Below are 20,407 nucleotides of genomic sequence, written 5' to 3' on the forward strand. Positions count from 1 at the left end.
GGGGATTTGAGACATCTTTCCCCCAGGCTCTTTATAATTTATGTTTGGTATGTATGTGTTGTCTGGTTTTAATATGATAGGGTTTTAGTTATTTATTTTAATATTAGATTTGTGCCACTATAATATTGTTTTTATCATTGTTGTGAGCCGCCCCCAGTCTTCAGAGAGGGGCGGCATACAAATCTAATTTATTATTATTATTATTATTATTATTATTATTATTATTATTAATTCCAGTATAATGACCGACGAAAATGCTATGAAACGATGTCTGTATAATTATAGAAATATGTATACACCTACACACACTTTCTCCTCGAGTCCTCTGAGAGGGACTGCAAATAGATAGACAGATAGGTAGGCAGGCAGGCAGGCAGACTGACTGACTGACTGACTTCTTCAAAAGGCAAAACGGGGGAGGGGAAAAGATGGAAAGATCGAAAGTTTTAGAGCATGCAATTCAACTATGAGATCTGCAGAGTTCCAAAATGGAAGTTAAGAACTTAATATAGAATTATAGTACATGGTGTTGATATTATTTATTATAATTGTATACTGTTATTTGTATTAGATATTTCCAAATTGTAAATCTTCCCAAAGTGACTTTCAAGGTTAAACCTACCAACTAACAATAATGAGAATGCTTGTTCCTCTCCAGCTGTGGTCATTGTTAATGCAGAGGAGATCTGATGTAGGAGAGAGCAAAAATAAAATATCATTTGAGTATTTTAATAAACTTAAAGAGCAGTTTTGCTGGTATGTTAAGTGTCATCTGAATCAAATTGTGTTATTATTATTGATTAGCTGATAGCAGGAGTGTCAAACTCAAGGCCCATGGGTTGTATCCAGTCTATGTGCCATCCTGGAAACCATCCTGGTCAGATCAGCCTATGCCATTCCATGTGCATTCATTGGCGTTGGTTCCTGCGCCCAACCAATTCTAATTCCACTGTTGGCCTTACTGTTTGAAGGCTGAACACACCCTTCAACTGAGCGAGGAGGCACTGCGGGGGCAGGTCATTCAGACCTGCGTCCAGCCCACAAAGCCCAATGCTGCTTGAATGGGGGGGGCATGATGAAGAACAGTGAGACTTTGTGCCAGCTGACTGGCTAGGTAGGAAGCAGGTCAGGCGGGGCTGGCTGGTTGGGGAAGGGGGAATCATGGCTGCTTATTTAGATTTTAGATTTAATTTAATTGGATTTGTATGCCGCCCCTCTCCAAGGACTTATGTGACTATCAGTACCAACAGCAGCTTGAAGGTCCTGATTGAAGCCGAATTCCCGCTATTTGGGGGAACCGATTCCTGTCGGACCGGCCTGGATCCTCCCTGAATGGGAGGTGAAAAAGAGGTCTTGGTCTCCTGCCAGTTTGGGGTTGGCATACTCCGCAGTGGGTAGATTTGTGACCTCGACCGGCAGTAGGTGAAACGACCTCGGTCGTCATAGCCGCAGCAACTACATTTATTTATTTTATTTTATTTATTTATTGGATTTGTATGCCGCCCCTCTCCGTGGACTGGAAAGATAGGATTTAAAACATCGGAAATCATCTGGAAGGAGAAGAAACATAAGTTTTTGTGCTGGAGGTTGAGAAGAATAAAAGTTTGGAGGAAAGAGTGAGCTATTATGCCGGAGGGGACCTTGATTCGAACTTTTTCTGTTCTGGAAGTTGGGCGAAAGTGGAAGTGGTAGCGGCTGTATTATTACTGGATTGTTTATTTAGCATTAAAATGAACTCAAAAATTCATCAAAAACCCAAGAATTTTATAATTTATTTCATCTGTGGAAGTTGGGAGTTAAGTTTGGACTTTTGGGACTATTAGAATTTAAATTTAAATGTTGTTACAGAGGTCAAAAATGAAGAATTGGAAGTACAGTGGTACCTCGGTTCTCGACCACAATTCGTTCCAGAAGTGTGGTTGAGAACTGATTTGGTCGAGTACCGAATTAATTTATCCCATAGGAAATAATGGAAATGGGTTTAATTGGTTTCCAGCCCCTATTTCCTTTATTTCCTATGGGATAAAGATATGAGGTCTAAGCACTCCAAGCTGTAGTAAGGGTGGGGGCAGCTGCAATACCGGCAGTTTCGGGGTGGGGGGGCTCCTTTCCTCAGTGGTTCGTCTTCTTCCCTTTAAGCAGCTACACCAACTTTCTCCTTCCCGGCTGTGGCGACGGCGGCGGAGGCTTTCCTTAGAGCAGCAGCAGCGCCGGGAATGTGACATGAGACAGGGAAGCCGCTGACGTTCCCGGCGCTGCTGCTGCTCTAAGGAAAGCCGCCGTCGGGAAGGAGAAAGGAGAAAGTTGGTGTAGTTGCTACACCAACTTTCTCCTTCTCAACAGGTTCGGGTCCCTGGGAAGGCAGCGAGTGAGCAGGCCCGGCGAGATCCCGAGCGGCGGGGCTGGGTCGGAAGAAGGAGCGCGAGTGAGAGAGGCGGGAAGCCGAGAGATTCCCCCCCGCCGCCCCGAAGCCCCCTAGGAACCTTCGCGGCGCCAATGTTCCAAAAGCGAAGCCGGCAACGTTTGAAATTGGAACGTTGGCGGCGCCTACATTGTTTCCCTTTCTCCACCCCCGCCCTCCACTTTCACTGCCTTCTCCTTCTTCTTCCCCTGCCCCGTGCCCAGGTCCCGTCGCTCTCCCTCGGCCTCGATCCCTTGCAAAGCCCCCCCCCATTGCATGGAATAAGCCCAGCCAGCGGACCGGACCCCCCCCCCCCCACCCGGCCGGGTCGGAAAGCGGAGGCAGAGCGGTCTCATAGTACAAAGTGACGTGCCCTACTTATGAGAACCAGTCCCCGGAAGCCCCCCAGAAAATGTCAGGAATGCAGAGAGTTTGGAGATGTGATGCTGGGGGATTACCACGGGAACAAAGTGTCTGTGAAATGCATCAAAAACGACGCCACCGCACAAGCCTTCATAGCGGAAGCTTCGGTGATGACACAGCACAGGCATAGCAATTTGGTCCAGATGTTGGGGGTGATCGTGGAGGAGAAAGGGGGCCTCTACATTGTCACAGAATATATGGCAAAGGGAAGTTTAGTCGATTATCTTCGTTCCCGTGGAAGATCGGTGCTGGGAGGCGAGTGTTTGTTGAAGTTTTCCTTCCCAACAGCGGCAGAGGCTTTCCTTGGAGCAGCAGCAGCGCCGGGAACGTCAGCGGCTTCCCTTTCTCATGTCACGTTCCCGGCGCTGCTGCTACTCTAAGGAAAGCCTCCGTGGTTCGTCTTCTTCCCTTTAAGCAGTTACACCAGCTTTCTCCTTCCCGGCTGTGGCGACAGCCGCCCCCCCCCCCCCCCCTACAGCTTGGAGCACGACTGGGAGGCTGTTTAGTGGGCGGCCAGAATGGGTCGGATTCCGACTCCCATTCCTTCTCACCCCGTCCCCTCATTTCGGATAATAAACAAAATTTTCTGTGGCTGTTCGGTATCGGAATTTTTGTTCAGATACCGAAGCAAATTTTTGCCAAAAATTTTGTTCGGTATCCAAAATGTATGAGAACCAAAGCGTTCGAGTACCAAGGTACCACTGTAATTGGGAGATAGTACACTGTATACTGAGGACATCTGCTGGTGAAGTTGAGGTAATACTTGGTTGGATTTGTTATTCACTGAATTTGTGTCAGATCCAAAGCCATTATGTGAAGTTAGAGGCTTTGCTCTGCCACAGTTAGCAGCGATAGGGAAACTGGAGATGTGAGAGAGAGAGAGAGAGATTGATACCACCACATATTCTTTTATGCAGAGTCCAACTGAACAAAAGAAGAAGCCAGTGAATCCCTGCACTGGATTGGTCCGCATGATTGCACTTGTGGGTGTGGGAATGTGAGATGAACCTTAACCTGGATGGGGAACTGAAGAGAATTAGTGTTGAGATGACGGCCACGAATCTAACATGGCTATGCTAATAAATTGAACCTTGTATGAGAGCACACGAGTGGAATGTGATTTATTTCTCAGATGCTATTTGGTTTGTTGATATCAAATTCCAACGCTCCACTTTTTTTCGAGAACTTGAGCTCCCATCCGTCTGCTCCAGCCACGGGCAAAGAGTACTCAAGAGAATGGAAGAGAAAGGGTTAACCAAGAACCTGGAGGTGAAAGGGCTTGGAGTTTTCGACCCCCCTCTCCTGGAGGATCCAGCCAGAATTCAACAATACGAAGGTACAGAGGGAAGCTTCCAGCGTGGGAGATGGGAGCTTGGGGCAGAGATGAAGATGCCTGAGGTAATTTATATTCTGGAGATGGGATGGATGAGGTGCCAGTGGATTCCTGAATTTCCCCCTCCCCATGGGTCCCCGAAGCCGCCTCTCTACACAGCAACAATGAACAATGCAGTTTTTCCTTTTGCTCAAGCATCTAAGCGAATTGGGACATGGACAAAGCCCTCTGTTTCATCAAAGAAATCTCCCTGTGGAGAGATTTCAATCCCCGCTCGCCTCCCTCCTTCCTACTCCTGTGATTTCAACTGGCCTGCCACTTTTCCAAGCTGAGATTGGAGGGAGATGTGAGCTGGATGATGTGGCAAGACAGACAGAAGCAGAGATCTGGATTGGTCAATTGAGACAATCAGGGTGGCCTGTGAAGAAATTTGTAGAGGAATTCATAAAAGTTGCCTGCAACCTGAGAGAATGGCCAGAAAAACTTTTGTTCCATATTTTTAAAAGACCCAGAATTGAGAGAGACTTGTGAATTGTATGGGGGAGGCCGCTGGGCCCTTGAAGACTGGTATGCCACGGTGATGTAATTCCTATGGAGAAGGAACCTCCCCCCACCATGCACCAAATGATTCTTTAAGAGCTGCCTTTTCCCTTGCCAGCTGAGCCCCTCTTGTTCAGGGGCCATGAGAGGAATAAATTGCTATCGATGTGACCGGACTGGCCATAAGGAGACCGACTGCTTGATGCCCCTCCCCCAAAATCCGAGCCATGCCCAGTAGTAGAAAGAGGATCTGAAGAAGTCCCCCTGCAGGGTTGCTGGGCCTTTCAAACAACAGAGCTGTGCCCTCCTGAGAATTTTACTGAGGGTGATGAACCTATTACTTCAGGAATCAGCCCCTTGGAATGAGGAGCACGGTGGAGAAGATGACCCAATGGTGAGTGAGCCCATCCATCCGTTCCTCATTAAAGCAAGGATTAAAGTAATGATCATGGGGAAGAAGGAAGAAATACAGGCTCTGATAGATACAGGGTGCTTGAGATGCCTTATTAGCAAAAGCGTAGTGGAAAAGTTAAAAATCCAGACCAAGCCTTTAATGAAACCCATCCGTTTCCAACAGGTGGACGGCTCTCTAGTGGGTGGAGTTCCCGCTATGGTCCTGACTGAGTTAGTGGAGCTCTGGATAGGCCGACACCGTGAATTCCTGAGATTCATAGTTGCCCCAAGATGTCGGAAGCAGTCATATTCGGTCTGGCCTGATTAGACAAATGGACCCAGCCAATGTGAAGGCTGTTCTTGATTGGCAAGCTCCCCGCACACGCAAACAATTGCAGAGTTTCTTAAGATTTGCACATTTCTACCGGCAGTTCATTCTAGCTTTCCCTGAAGTTGCCTTGCCCCTAATCGAGCTGCTAAAGACCGGGTCAGCCCCTGCTAAGCCCAGAACGTCTCAGCCAATCAGGTGGATGATGGAATGCCAAAAGGCTTTTGAAAGGCTCAAAAGACTTTTTGCAAAGGAGCCATTCATGCAACATCCTGACCCCAGGCAGAAGTTTGTGATCCAGTCAGATGCCAGCGACGTGGCAATAGCTGCAGTGTTATTACAAGACAATGGAAAGGGACAGTTGCTGCCTTGTACATACCTTTCCAAGAAGCTAACCCCCAATGAGAGGAGGTGGGCCATTTAGGAGAAGGAAGCATTTGTTGTACATGTAGCACTAGGGACATGGGGGCATTTTCTAGAAAGCAAAGCAATTCGTTTTGAAGTGTGGACTGACCATGAAAACCTTGAAGCATTAAAGACCCCTTGGAGGCTTTCTCCTAAGCAAGTACGATGGGCCCAATATTTCAGACATTTCAATTTTACGCTGAAACATATCCCACCTGGGAAGAATCTCATTGATGATACTCTATCACGAAAACCACAGTACAATAGCAAGAGAGGAAGAAGTACATACGATCATCCCATGTCTTTCCCTGCGTCCTGAAAGTAAAGAGAATGCTGCATCTGTCCTTACCCGAACCAGACCAGGAGACAGTTTCCACCAGGAAAGGCGAATGGGAGAACAAATTGAAGTCAACTTTGCCCACTGACCCATGGTTTAACAACCATAAAGAAATCCTAACACTGAGAGAAGAGTTGGCTTGGAAGGGAACCAAACTTATGTGCCTGCCAGCCTGTGATTAGAAATTCTCCAACGGAGTCATAACTCCAGACTAGGGGCCCACTTCGGGTTCTTGAAAACATTGCACCCGCCGCGGAGACAGTTCTGGTGGCCCAGAATCAGAGCGGAAGTTGAAGATTATGTGAAAAGTTTTGCCACCTGTGCCACCAGGAAGCATAGGCCCAGGAAAAAAACCGGATTGCTACAGCAAATAGCCAGCCCTACTAGGCCCTGGGAAGAAATAGCGATGGATTTCATAGTGGAACTCCCTGAGAGCAAGGGCAACATGGTTATTTGGACTGTTCATCGATTTATTCTCCAAACAAGCGCATTTCATTGCTTGATCGGGGCTACCCAAAGCCAGACATCTGTCTAAGTTATTCCTAAAACATATTTACAGGTTGCATGGAGTCCCCTGTAGAATCATTTCAGATTGGCGAGTCCAATTCACTGCCAGATTCTGGAGAGAATTTGTTCGCACCATTGGTTCCATCCAAGGACTTAGTTCTGCATTCCACCTTTCCACAAATGGAACAGCAGAGAGAGCTAGCACCCTAGTGGAACAATACCTCAGATGTTATGTGAGTTACCAGCAGAACAATTAGGCTGAATTGCTGCCTTTCGCAGAAGTAGCATACATCAATTCTGTACTAAGGGACTAACTCCTTTCTAGGTTTCCAGTGGTCAAGATTTCGTTCCCATGCCGGAACTACCTACAGAACCTCCCTCATCCACTCATTGGTGGAGTGGATGGAGAAGCTGAAGAGAGGATGGGAGGACGCCAAGAAGGCACTGGCAGAGGCAGCACAAGTCTACAAGAAACAAACAGATAAACACCAATCTCCCCAACCCCCTTTTCGAGTGGGAGATAAAGTTTTCCTGTCTACCAAATACATTCAGTTAACGCTGCCTAGCAAAAAGCTAGGTCCTAAATTCCTGGGCCCTTTCCCAATTGTAAAAGTAATCAACCCGGTCACCGTGCAGCTTGCATTGCTTAGAATCCTAGGGAGGATCCACCCTGTACTTCACTGCAGCCTGCTTAAGCCGGTGATCGGGTCCAACATTGGGCCACACGCAGAGCTGCCCCCTTCCCCTGTAGTGATACAGGGGGAACCCTACTATGAAATGAAAAAACTTTTGGATTCCCGCATTTTCCGGAGTAATTTATAGTACATGATTAATTGGAAGGGATACCCTCTGTTGGAGGCTATCTGGGTAAAGAGTCAGGATGTCAAGGCTGATAGGTTAGTCAAACAGTTCCATGAAAATTACCTGAATAAGCCAAAGGTTCCCGGGGGGGGAGGTAGAATGGTTTGGAAGCGGTACTAACCCCTATATTTTATTCTAACATTCCAGGAGATGGGGCTTTGCGGAAGGGGGGCTGCCATTATGTGAAGATAGAGGTTTTGGGCCTGCCACAGTTAACAGCGATAGGGAAACAAGAGGGGTGAGAGAGAGAGAGAAATTGATACCACTACATATTCCTTACACAGAGTCCAAGGTCAACTCAAGAAACCAATGAATCCTTGCACCGTATTGGTCCATGTGATTGCACTTATGGGTGTGGGGTGTGTGAGATGAACCTTAACCTGGACGAGGAACTGAAGATAATTTAGTGTTGGAATAATGGAGCATTGGATCCAACGGGAAAGAGCAGAAAAGATTACCTGATGGTGACTGAGTCAACCTTGAGCCCTCTCCCCCCTACTATTTAATATCTACATGAAACTGCTGGGTGAGATCATCCAAGAGCATGGGGTGAGGTATCATCTGTATGCAGATGATACCCAGCTTTACATCTCCACCCCTTGTCCAGTCAGTGAACCAGTGGAAGTGATGTGCTGGTGTCTGGATGGGTGTCAACGGACTCAAACTCAACTCTGATAAGACGAAGTGGCTGTGGGTTTTGCCTCCCAAGGACAATCCCATCTGTCCGTCCATTACCCTGGGGGGGGGAATCACTGACCCCCTCGAAGAGGGTCCGCAACTTGGGTGTCCTCCTCGATCCACAGCTCACATTAGAGAAACATCTTTCAGCGGTGGCGAGGGGGGCGTTTGCCCAGGTCCGCCTGGTGCACCAGTTGCGGCCCTATTTGGACCAGGAGTCACTGCTCACAGTCACTCATGCCCTCATCACCTCGAGGCTTGACTACTGTAACGCTCTCTACATGGGGCTACCTTTGAAAAGTGTTCGGAAACTCCAGATCGTGCAGAATGCAGCTGCGAGAGTTATCATGGTCTTTCCTAAATATTCCCATGTCACACCAACACTCCGCATCTGCATTGGTTGCCGATCGGTTTCCGGTCATAATTCAAAGTGTTGGTTATGACCTATAAAGCCCTTCATGGCATCGGACCAGAATACCTCCAGGACCGCCTTCTGCCGCACGAATCCCAGCGACCAGTTAGGTCCCACAGAGTTGGCCTTCTCCGGGTCCCGTCGACTAAACTGCCATTTGGCGGGACCCAGGGGAAGAGCCATCTCTGTGGCGGCCCTGGCCCGCTGGAACCAACTCCCCCAGATATCAAAGTTGCCCCCACCCTCCTTGCCTTTCGTAAGCTCCTTAAAACCCACCTCTGTCGTCAGGCATGGGGGAATTGAGATATTCCCTTCCCCCTAGACTTATAAAAAATTTATGCATGGTATGTCTGCATGTATGATTGGTTTCTTAAATTGGGGTTTCTTTTTAAATTAACTTAAATATTAGATTTGTTTATATTGTTTTATTACTGTTGTTAGCCGCCCCGAGTCTACGGAGAGGGGCAGCATACAAATTTGATTAATAAATAAATAAATAAATATTTAAACCACAGATCTACAGTCAGCTTCAATGGCCTGCAGTACAGCGCTCTACCTGCTGCGCCACCCCGGCTCTATTAGGGAGCGATTGGCCCAATTTTCTTCCATTTGGGCCAAAACTACTTCCGATGTACAGGTCCTCCACACCATTAGCCTTGGCTTGCATCTAGAGCTCCTCTCCCCCTCCCCCACTTTTATTTCATGCTCCATATCCAGGGACCCTGCTAAGCAGGCCCTTATGAGGCAGGCCATCCAGCACCTTCTGGATATTCAGGCCATTCAACCTGTCCATCCAGACCATCGAGGACAGTGCTTCTACTCAATTTTATTTATAGTTCCTAAATCCTCGAGGGTGATGGTGGTGGAGAGCAATTCTAAATCTCAAGCATCTAAATTTCTACTTGAGATACCACAATCTTAAAATGCATACACTCAAGATCATCCTGGCCTGCATCTGGAAGGGGGATTCATGACATCTTTAGACCTTACTGAAACATATCTGCACATTCCCATCACACAGGAACATCACAGGTTCCTTCGCTTTTGCTATTACAGTAAGCACTTCCAGTACCAAGCCTTACCTTTCAGCCTCTCCTTTGACCCTCGTATTTTCACGAAGGTGCTTTCGGTACTAGTGGCCCATCCAAGGTCTATCCCCATTAGAGTTCAGTTCTATTTGGACAACGTCCTCGTCCCCATCCCCTCCCAGGTACTAGCCCAAGCCCATCTAAGTACCACAGCCAACATTCTTTCAGCTCATGGCTTTTCTATTAACTACCAAAAGAGCTAACTCATCCCTTCCACTTCTATTTTGCACCTGGAAACAATAATTGATTCCCAGAAAGGTCTGGTTAATCTCTCCCCAGAATGAATTTCCAGCATTAGCGAATTAACCACCCAGATCTAGGGGGATCCCTTTCCCTCCCTCTCCTCCCTTTTAGGTAAAATGGTCTCAGCCTTCTCCATTGTCCCCTGGTCGAGACTCCATTCTTGGCACCTTCAATGGTTCCTCCTCCCTTCCAAAATATGGATCAGGCCCATTTGGCAAGAAGGAGCCGTCTCCCTCCACAGGTCCATCAATCCTTGACATGGTGGAGGTCCAATGCCATTAAGAAGGGGATGCATTACTGGACTTTACTGTCTATAATGATCACTGCCGATGCCAGTCTGATGGGATGGGGAGCTCACTGCCACAATCAACAGACCCAGGGCCTCTGGAATCACAGCCAAGCCACCTGCTTCATCAATTGGCTAGAACTGCACACAGTATTTTTGGCTCTCAAGCACTTCAACCACTTTATAGCAAACCAGGATGTCCTCATCCGCACCGACAACATGGCCACGAAAGTCCACATGAGTCGCCAGGGGGGCATTCGATCCGAGGCCCTCATGATGAAAGCAAAAAGATTGGTTTCTGGGCGGAGCGTCTCCTGATCTCCCTCACTTCAGAACATATTTCAGGGACGGACAATGTACAGGCAGACGCCCTCAGTAGGACAACCGTGAACCAGGTGGAATGGAAAATGGATCCGACTGTATTCAAACAGATTTATCACAAATTCGGCAGACCTCATGTGTACCTCTTTGCAACGCCTCTCAACAACCAGTTGCCCCGCTTCTTCTCTCATTTCTATGCACGGGAAGCAGAGAACACCAACACCCTCTGCTGCCCATGGCCGAGGGGCCTGCTGTATGCATTTCCCCCCTCTAACGATTCTTCCGCAGGTCTTCTACAGGAACAGGTGGAGATTATTTTGATAGCTCCTTTTTGGCCCAGGCAATCCTGATTTGCTGACTTAAAGATCTTGTCAGAGGTGGATGCCTGGCAACTTCCGGTGTCCCCACAATTACTATCCCAGGGACCTCTGCTCCACCCAGACCCGGGTTGGTGCCAATTGATTGCTTAGAATTTCAACGGGGCATCTTAAGGAGCCAAGACTATGACAACGACGTAATAGACTATATCCATAAAGCCCAAAAGGCTCCCACTGAACGCATCTTTTCGTCCACATGGCAGATTTTCAGGCACCTAGTGCAGTTCTCAGAATCTTTCACCAATCTACATTCCCCTGTCAAAGGTCCTCCGTTTCCTCAAATAGGGTCTAGACAAAGGACTTTCCCCAAACCCAATTTGCCACCAGACTGCAGCTCTCTCCTCAGTAATCCCCCTGCGAGCACTTTCCAGGTTTCTCAAAGGCATTGGCAATATTCACCCTCCAACAATCCACCGCTTCCCTACATGGGACCTTCCCAAAGTCCTGCATTCTCTAACAGGCCCTCCTTATGAGCCCCTGTGAGAAACTTCTCTCCGCTACCTATCCCTCAAGGTGGCCTTCCTAATTGCCATCACATCAGCCAGGTGAATTTCTGAGTTGGCGCTATCAGTTAGAGAGGAGCTATGCTGCTTCCACCAGGACAAAGTGGTCCTCTGCCACGATCCAGCCTTCATTCCCAAAGTCAATTCCACTTTTCATAGGGGCCAAGACATTATCCTTCCAACTTTCTGCTCTTGACCTTCCCTTCCGTCAGAGCACAAGTGGCACACTCGACGTTAGGAGAGCCCTCTGCATTTACTTAAATGAGACTCAGATACTCAGGAGAACTAAGGCCCTCCTGGACGGTTTTATCCCTCATACTCTTGGTGTCAAGATCACTCCGACCACCATTGGACGATGGATTTGTGGGACCATTGCCAAGGCCTATGATGTCGACGGTATCCAACGACCACTGGGCATCATGGCCCTCTCTACTCGTAGTGTGGCCACGTCAGCAGCCTGGTCCACCCAATGTCCCTTGGAAGAGTTGTGCAGAGTGGCCACATGGATTTCTCCATGTGCTTCCACACTGGGTCACTGTTTTGGATTCACCAAAAAAATGGGCCTATGGGCGGATCCATTACTTTTATACCCTCTGACTTGGTCACGCCTCTGACAAGGGAGTATAACACATCCTGACTGCTGACCTTCCTGCCATGAGAAAGAGCGTATTAGGTGAGTCAATGTTCATTTTCAAAAGGCAACTGGACTTCAGTTCTGAAGAAGCTTCTTGGATGAAAAGCAAAAAGTGTTCAAAGGGAACCACCACCACTCCAGAAAATCCAGTTGCCTTTTGAAAGAGCAGCTGTGGGACATGTTGCTTTCCTTCTTTTACTGAACAGAAAATGTCACAATCAGCAAAGTGGATGCTCTGGTATTATGATTTTATTGTAGTATCTTAAGTGTTGGGCCATCTACCTTGGTGTCCTACATCAAAATAATATTTTTTCAAAGTTTTTTTAATCAAAGCATAATATTCATTTGCAATTTCACTCAGATTAGTTCCTATGATCCTTGGCTGTGGAATTCATAGGTACACTTGAACATTATTAAAATCCCTTTAATTGACAATATTTGATATAGAAACATAGAAACATAGAAGACTGACGGCAGAAAAAGACCTCATGGTCCATCTAGTCTGCCCTTTTACTATTTCCTGTATTTTATCTTACAAAGGATATATGTTTATCCCAGGCATGTTTAAATTCGGTTACTGTGGATTTACCAACCACGTCTGCTGGAAGTTTGTTCCAAGGATCTACTACTCTTTCAGTAAAATAATATTTTCTCATGTTGCCTTTGATCTTTCCCCAACTAACTTCAGATTGTGTCCCCTTGTTCTTGTGTTCACTTTCCTGTTAAAAACACTTCCCTCCTGAACCCTATTTAACCCTTTAACATATTTAAATGTTTCAATCATGTCCCCCCTTTTCCTTCTGTCTTCCAGACTATGCAGATTGAGTTCATTAAGTCTCTAAGTAAACATTTAAGATTTTGCCAGTAATATCTCATGCAGTCAATCAAGTTCACCTTTGTGTTTTGATTATGATGTATATAAATTGTTTCTGGATGTATGATGCTTCATAAATTTAATGATGATGTAAACACTTTTTATGATAATTTAATGATGAGCTCTGAATATTTTTTTTCTCTGAACAACAGATTTATTTATGAGTTATTGTGCCAATGTTTATTCTAGGTCCACAAGTTAAACTGCTACTTGAAGCTATGAAGAATTCTGGCTGGTGAGATAATTTATGTGCAAAGATTATTATATGAATGTTCTATATTACATTTCTTATATGTGTGACTCTTCAATTGTTTTAGTGCTGTTACCAATAACCGACACATTTCATGTGAAAATTGTGATAAACATGTTGGTGGAGGATTTGATTCTTCAGTATCACAGGTAAACTACTACTTTTTTTCTGCCAAATGTTTGCACATTTTTATGCTCTGCTATGTTAGTAAAACAAAATAGTTGAATTATGTAGTCAGTTTTAAATAGTAGAGCTTAGGGTTTTTTTGTCAATCTCAACTTAATATTTTATAAATATTGCTATGAAACCTTCTGATTTCTTATTGGGTTAAAATACTCATTAGACTTTTTTCTGCATATTTTTTAATCCTAACTTCATTATATTAAAATAGATGGTGTTATTTCAAGATAACTATGGCAGGAAATCAAATAAAATAGGAGCAGTCCTATTGATCCCCAGAGCTCAATGATAAAACAACTATTTTTCAGTAAAAGCAATTTGGCAGTAAAAATGGAATTCATTATGGGTTGGACTTAGATCTCTTGTAGGCTCAAAGGAACTCAAGATTGATGATACATCAAGCTCAGTCTAGTAATCTCCTCCAGGCATATTGTAATGATATCAGCTGATTTTTAGTTTTAGTTTGTATTTTAATATGGATATTTAGTCTCTGGGAGATTCCTCATGTCTAGAAAAGGAAAGATAGATGGAAATCAGATAAATAATACCCTCAGGTTTTCTGGCAGTACATCTAATGAATAGTTGAACAATGATGTGTATAGAACAGGAAAGCACATTATGCTGTGAAAGCTCTAAAAATAAAATGCATTCCTAAAATTTTTAACTTTTTTTGCAGATTGTACTTTGCCAAAACAACATACATAGTCAATCTCAAATGAACAGAGTAGTTGCACATGAACTTATCCATGCATTTGATCACTGCCGTGCTCATGTGGATTGGTTTAACAATATAAAGCACTTAGCCTGTTCAGAGGTAAGTTGAAAAACTTAATTTTATAAATATATTTTAATAAGGGTATCAGAAACACACATAGCATAAATCTCATATCAGCACAGTTTCACTTACAATAGTCTTAATTTTGTCTTCTGGGCTCTCCATCAATTAATTCTATTTTTTTTACTTCGACGTGACCACTGTTGGCTTAACTTTCCAAGATAGTTATTATTTCTTATGCCTCTTAATTAGGCCTATTGCTTCCTCTTCTTCTTTAATCTCTTTCCTCAACGTTTGTTTTTCTTGTTCCCTATTATGTCATCACTAAATGCCTCTTAAAAATACAATTTGATTTACAATTTATATTAAAATCTCATACTCATATTAATTATGCATTTCAACTCCTCTTATTAATCATCAAAATTCTTATATTTCAGATCAATTGATTATTCAGACTTTCACATAATAAATTTACAAATTTTCCCTTTAAATAGTACAAAGGTAATTTCTGTCTCTGTAAATATTAAATCAAAAATTAATCTGACACTTATCTATTCCTCCCCCTAATATACAATATTGTGCTACACAAAGGAAACAAATAACTCTTAACAAAATAATTATATTGATTATATCAAGTAATTATTATTTTTATGCCTCTTATGTTTAGGCCTCTTGCTTTCACTTCTTTAATCTCTTTCCTCGAATCATCAAAATTTATTATATTATTTGAAATTAATTAATTATTTAGACTTTCACATAATAAATTTTCAAATTTTCTCTTTAAGCAGATCTCGTGCACAAAAGTAACTTCTGCCTCAGTAAATATTAAATCAAAAATTAATCTTTACATTATTATCTATTCATCCCTCTAATATACAATATTGTGCTATGCAAAAAGAATTCTTGACCAAGTTATTTATTTATTTTTAATTTTAATTTTTAAATGCACAATACAAAAACTGAAATCAAAAACAAATATGAACATATTTAAAGAAAAAGAGAAAGAAAAGAAAATACATAACAAAGGAAAAACAAAAAGAATTTTAGAATTACAAAAATAAAGTAAAATAACAATTGGAGAGATATTTGCTCTCTCCTTCCTTCCTTATTATGTAAATTTACAATATAATAATATTTAACTTTCGGCTTATCATATTTATATTTTCATGCTTTTCTAAAATAATTATATTTCTTAATAACAAAACAGAATGTTTCCATTTTAAAGTTATAATAAAAACATATCATTAAAAAAAACTTTGAAAGTATAAAAACAGTGATACCAAAAGAAAAACAGGGCTAACAAAACAATTCTAATCTATAAATATTATGGCATGACTAAATTAAGGAAAAAAGTTCTTAATTTCAATTTTGATAAAATTCCTTTTAATGATGTGGGCAAAAGCTAATTGTTCTCAATTCTTCTCATTTTTTGTAACCAATTATGCCATTTGTCCCATATTTTGTAGAAGACTGTATCTTCTCTGTCTTTTATCCTCATTGTTAACCTATTCATTTCAGCCAATTCCATTATTTTATTTATGATATGTACATTTGTAGGTATGTGGTCTTTTTTACAATTTTGGGCGTAGCATATTTTAGCGGCAGTAATCAAATATATAATAAAGTATTTATCCTCTTTTTTAATGTTGCTATCAATCATTCCTAATATAAAAATTTCCAGTTCAAATTTTATCTCAACTAAAGCAATTTCTTTTACCCATTTCCATATTTTCTTCCAGAAATATCTAGCCTTTCCATAGGTCCACCACATATGGTAGTAAATTCCTATCTCATCTTTGCACTTCCAACAATTTGGAGATCTTCCTTGATACTTTTTTGCTAATTTAACTGGTGTGAAATGCCAATGATAAGCAGCCAAAATAGTCAGTTTCAAATTACAGCTCCAAAGGGATTCCCATTTCTCCAATACTATCATGTGGCCTATGTTCTGTGGCCATTTGATCATCACCTCTTTAACTCTCTCTTCCCCCATTTCCTTATTTAACAAACATTTATAAAATGTTGAAATTGTTTTTCCCTCTGGACTTAAAAAGATTTTATCAATTTCCTGCTCTCTGGATTGAAAGCCAAATTTTTCAAGGTCAAATTTATATTTATTCCGCAATTGAAGATAAGGCCACCAATCTATAATTATGCCTTCTACTAACTCTATCCTTGTTTTAAGTTCATTTTGGTCTGATTGCAGTTTTTGATATGTAATAATATTGTTTAACTCAATTAAATTTGGATATATTATTGCCTCTAGGGGGGAAAGCCATTTTGGAATATTAAAAAATTTCTAGCCAATTTTGTATCAATATGCCTCTAATATAGTGATTTTTAAAATATCTATGTATTTATTATACAAGTTTCATTGCTTCATTGTTTTTATATTTAAAGCTAATTCTTCTTGGTTGATTAAATTTATTTTATGGGTTATTAAATCTTTTTCTATTTACAACTTTTCATTTACTGGATTTTCCTTATACTGGTTTTCTATATCTTGCAATTGCCTTTGCAATTTGATTATTTTCTCTTTACAATTTTTTATTTTTCCTTATTTGATAAGTAATAGATATGCCTCTAAAATACGCTTTCATCGTATCCCATACATTATAAACAGATGTATCTTCGTTCAAATTTTCTTTAAAGAAAAAACTTAATTCTTTTTCCATTTTAACCAAAAATTCTTTTTCCTGTAGTATATTTGAATTTAAAGTCCACCTATTTTTACCTCGCACCGGGTTTCTAAACTTTAATAAAATCGAAGAATGGTCTGACCATTTGTTGTCCTGTATCTCCATATTCGTAATCTGTGGAAACAAAGTTGAATTGGTCCACGCCATATCTATGCATGACCGCAATTCATGTGGGTGTGAAAAGAATGTATATTGCCAACTTTTAGAATTCAGTTTTCTCCAAACATCATACAAATCCAGTTCTTTAATCATAGTCATGCCCGAAATTGGAAGTCTCCTGTTAATATGGTTTTTGCTTTTCCCTCTATAATCCAAATTAAAATCCATAATTGCATTAAATTCCATAATATACAAATATTTTGCCAATTAGGCTCATTTAATTTTTTATGTAATTTGGAATAGATTTTTTTTTGTTTTTGATTTGGAGCATAGATTCCTACTAACAATATTTTGCCATTATCTGTACATATTTCCACCATTAATATTCTCCCTTCGGTATCTTTATAGATTAAATTTGGATTTAAATTTTCTTTGATGTACATGACTATACCTTTTTTCCATACTTGTGCAGAAGCACAAAACATTTTCCCCGATTTTGAACATTTCAACAATTTATTATATTTTTCTTTTATGTGCGTTTCTTGTATACAAATGATATCTAAATTTGATTTACCCATATCTAAAAAAACATGTTTCCTTTTTATCAATGAATTTAAGTCATTGATATTTACCGATATAATTTTTATTTCACCCTCTCTAATATCCTTATTAACTATTCGATTTAAAGGCGCCCCTTGATCTTGTCTCAATCAGCGTCCTAGCCCTTGCACCTTCTCGTTCACTTCTGTCACATCCTCCGGATTCCCTAACCTCCCCTTCCTCAATTATCAATTCTCTCGCTGCCTCTTCCATGTTTCGATTCCCACCTTCTTCTCTATTAAAACCTTCATTTTCCATCAATATCATTTCATGTAATTTTTGTGCTTTATCCATCGAGTCTATCATGTAACATTTTTCTGTCCATGTCACAAACATCCCCTCAGGGACAAGCCATCTGAACGGAATATTATTTTGATTTAACTGTGTTGATAAAAATTGATACCTACGTCTCTTCTCTCTAATCCTACAGGAAATTTGTTTTAGAATTAAAATCCTCTAATTGTATTTAGAATCTCATCTCTTAGTTTTCTCTTCAGCAATCTGACATGGATTTCTCTTGGTTGTTTAAATCTTCTGGCATAGATGGTGTTAATTCTATAAAGACTTCATCAATTTCCTTAAACATTTCTTTAGATCTATCAAGTACTAGGCCTAAAATTTCCGCAATCAAATCTGGGAGATCTTCATCTTTAAATTCTTCAATAATCTGGATGCGTAAATAAAATGTCGATTTTTCGAGCTCTAGATGAAGTATGGCCTCTTCCAGATTATTATTGATGGCTTCTAGTCTGTCTTCTGTCTTTTCCGCTTTCCTTTCAATTCTTTCAGTCTTCTTTACTATTTCTATTTCTTGTTCATTCCTTGTTATGGCGTCCTGCATTGCTCCGACTCTTTGATCTATTTTACCCATGTTGGTCTTCAATTCGCTAATTTCATCTCTCACTCCATCTATACTTTTAGTAATATTGTCCTGCATTTTTAGGAGAGTATCTTGTAAAGTGTTCAAAGTGACTCATATTTCTGGGGAGATGTCTTTTCTTTTGTTAGCATACTTTCCAAAGATCTTTGCCTTGTTGGAGTTGAAAGTAGAAGAGTTTGTTTTTTTGTTCCTTTATTTTGGGTAAGAGTTCTAGAAGCCATCTTACTTTAAAATTAGAGTTATTAATAACTATTATCCTTTGACTTTGATCTTCCTGTCTATCTAAATTATCCACCTTTAAATACTATATTTTTAAATAGGCCTTACCAACTTCTACTCTCAAAGAAGACAATACTTCCAAAAATGTGTTAATCTACCAAGCTATGCACAGATATAAAAATTGAAATATTTGTAAAATATTCTAAATATTATTTAATACTATAACTGCTATAACTGTTTAAATGCTATAAATACAATAGATACCATAAATACTATAAGTACTATATATGCTATAAATGCTATGAATACTATACTATAAATACTATGAATACTCTCTATATATATTCTATTAGTTAGTAAATTATAAATTAGTAAATTAATTAATTTACTTCTAGATATACTATTAAAAATATAGATATACTAGATGTACTAGATAGTACACTAGATATACTATTTAAAATATTAATTTATTTCTAGATATACTATTTAAAATATACTAAAATTAATTATTTAATTAATAAAGAATAATAAATTGATTAATTAATAAAGAAATAAATAGAAAAGTAATATAGAGTAATATAGAGTAAATAGTAAATCATTTAAATCAGTTAAATATAAAATGTCTCGAATAAAAATTGATTACGATTTCAAACAATAATTAATAATTGAGTAGCTGAATAATTAATTAACAATTAATTATTAAGAGATATCTTCACTATAAAAATACAGATCTGAAGAGAAAGTAGAGAAAGTACCAATACAATTTATTTAAATCATTTAAAATTGCTAACTTTAAAGATTCCATAAATCCCAGGGAGGTTTTTTCCTTCTTCTCTTTTCTTTTTGAAGTGGGAGCTGGGGCCGGATGCTCTTGTTCACGCAATTACATCAGAATGTCAGCAGAAACAAATGTTCATAAATTTAATCTGGAAGGGTTAGGATCCCCGTTGTACAATCCATGTTTTAAAGTCCAGAGGCAAAGTCCAAAGCCACCAACTTCAATGTACAGTATTTCTAAAGTCCAAGTTTAAACTTGTAAGTCGAAAGAAAGGTGTCTGTAAATTTTTTATTTATGTCTGCTTTCTGTAATCATAAAAAAGGAAGTTACCTCCAACTGAGGTTTTTAAATTCAAAAGTTTAGAGTTTAGTGTTCCTTAAATTCCTTAAAGTTCTTTAGATTCACAGTCAGTTGGTTAATTTAAAATTTGATCTGGTTCAGTCCAAAACAAGTCAGCAAATCACGCAAATCAAGTTAAGGAAGTCAAGCAAATCAATCAAATCGATCCAGATACAAGTCAAGTAAAGCACTGTTCCAAATAGGTCTTCAAATAGTCTCACACTTTTGTATTTAATATTTAACACCCCATATAAATAAGGTACCTCCAAAGTCCTCAAAATTCATCCAAGAAAAAGAAAGCAGGAAGGAGAAGTGGGGAGGGGGGGTAATCAGCAACAAGCCTCTGTAAAGTTCCGTTCTGTTTCATTCTCAAGAGCAAAAAGGGATCTTCCAGTCTCACCACCAGAGTCTTGCCATATAACAATACACCACACCGCTGTTTTTAGGTTTTTTTTAAATAATTTAGTAAATTCCGACATGTCTCAATGTTGAATCTTTGGTCACGTCTCAATGCTCCACGCTGCTGTTTTAGAAAATTCTGACACTCACGTCTCAATCTCCACTCACGTCTCGATCTCCGCTCACCAATCTCTGTTCTCCCAAAGTACAGTAATACCTCATGATACGAACTTAATTGGTGCAAG

The 20,407-nt window shown here is 40.7% G+C and overlaps 1 protein-coding gene across 3 annotated transcripts in view; it reads left to right on the plus strand.

The window, feature by feature from the left end:
• The window catches only part of ATP23 (ATP23 metallopeptidase and ATP synthase assembly factor homolog), a 69,933-nt gene that overhangs the window by 1,055 nt on the left and 48,471 nt on the right, over positions 1-20,407 (plus strand). For all 3 annotated transcript variants that reach the window (XM_070755503.1, XM_070755506.1, XM_070755504.1), the window contains exons 2-4: positions 13,134-13,179; positions 13,262-13,343; positions 14,051-14,188. In XM_070755503.1, the coding sequence (XP_070611604.1) occupies positions 13,134-13,179; positions 13,262-13,343; positions 14,051-14,188 (266 nt within the window). The remainder of the gene's footprint in view (positions 1-13,133; positions 13,180-13,261; positions 13,344-14,050; positions 14,189-20,407) is intronic.

Source organism: Erythrolamprus reginae, chromosome 6 (genome assembly GCF_031021105.1).
Source record: "Erythrolamprus reginae isolate rEryReg1 chromosome 6, rEryReg1.hap1, whole genome shotgun sequence".
Lineage (NCBI taxonomy): Eukaryota > Metazoa > Chordata > Lepidosauria > Squamata > Dipsadidae > Erythrolamprus > Erythrolamprus reginae.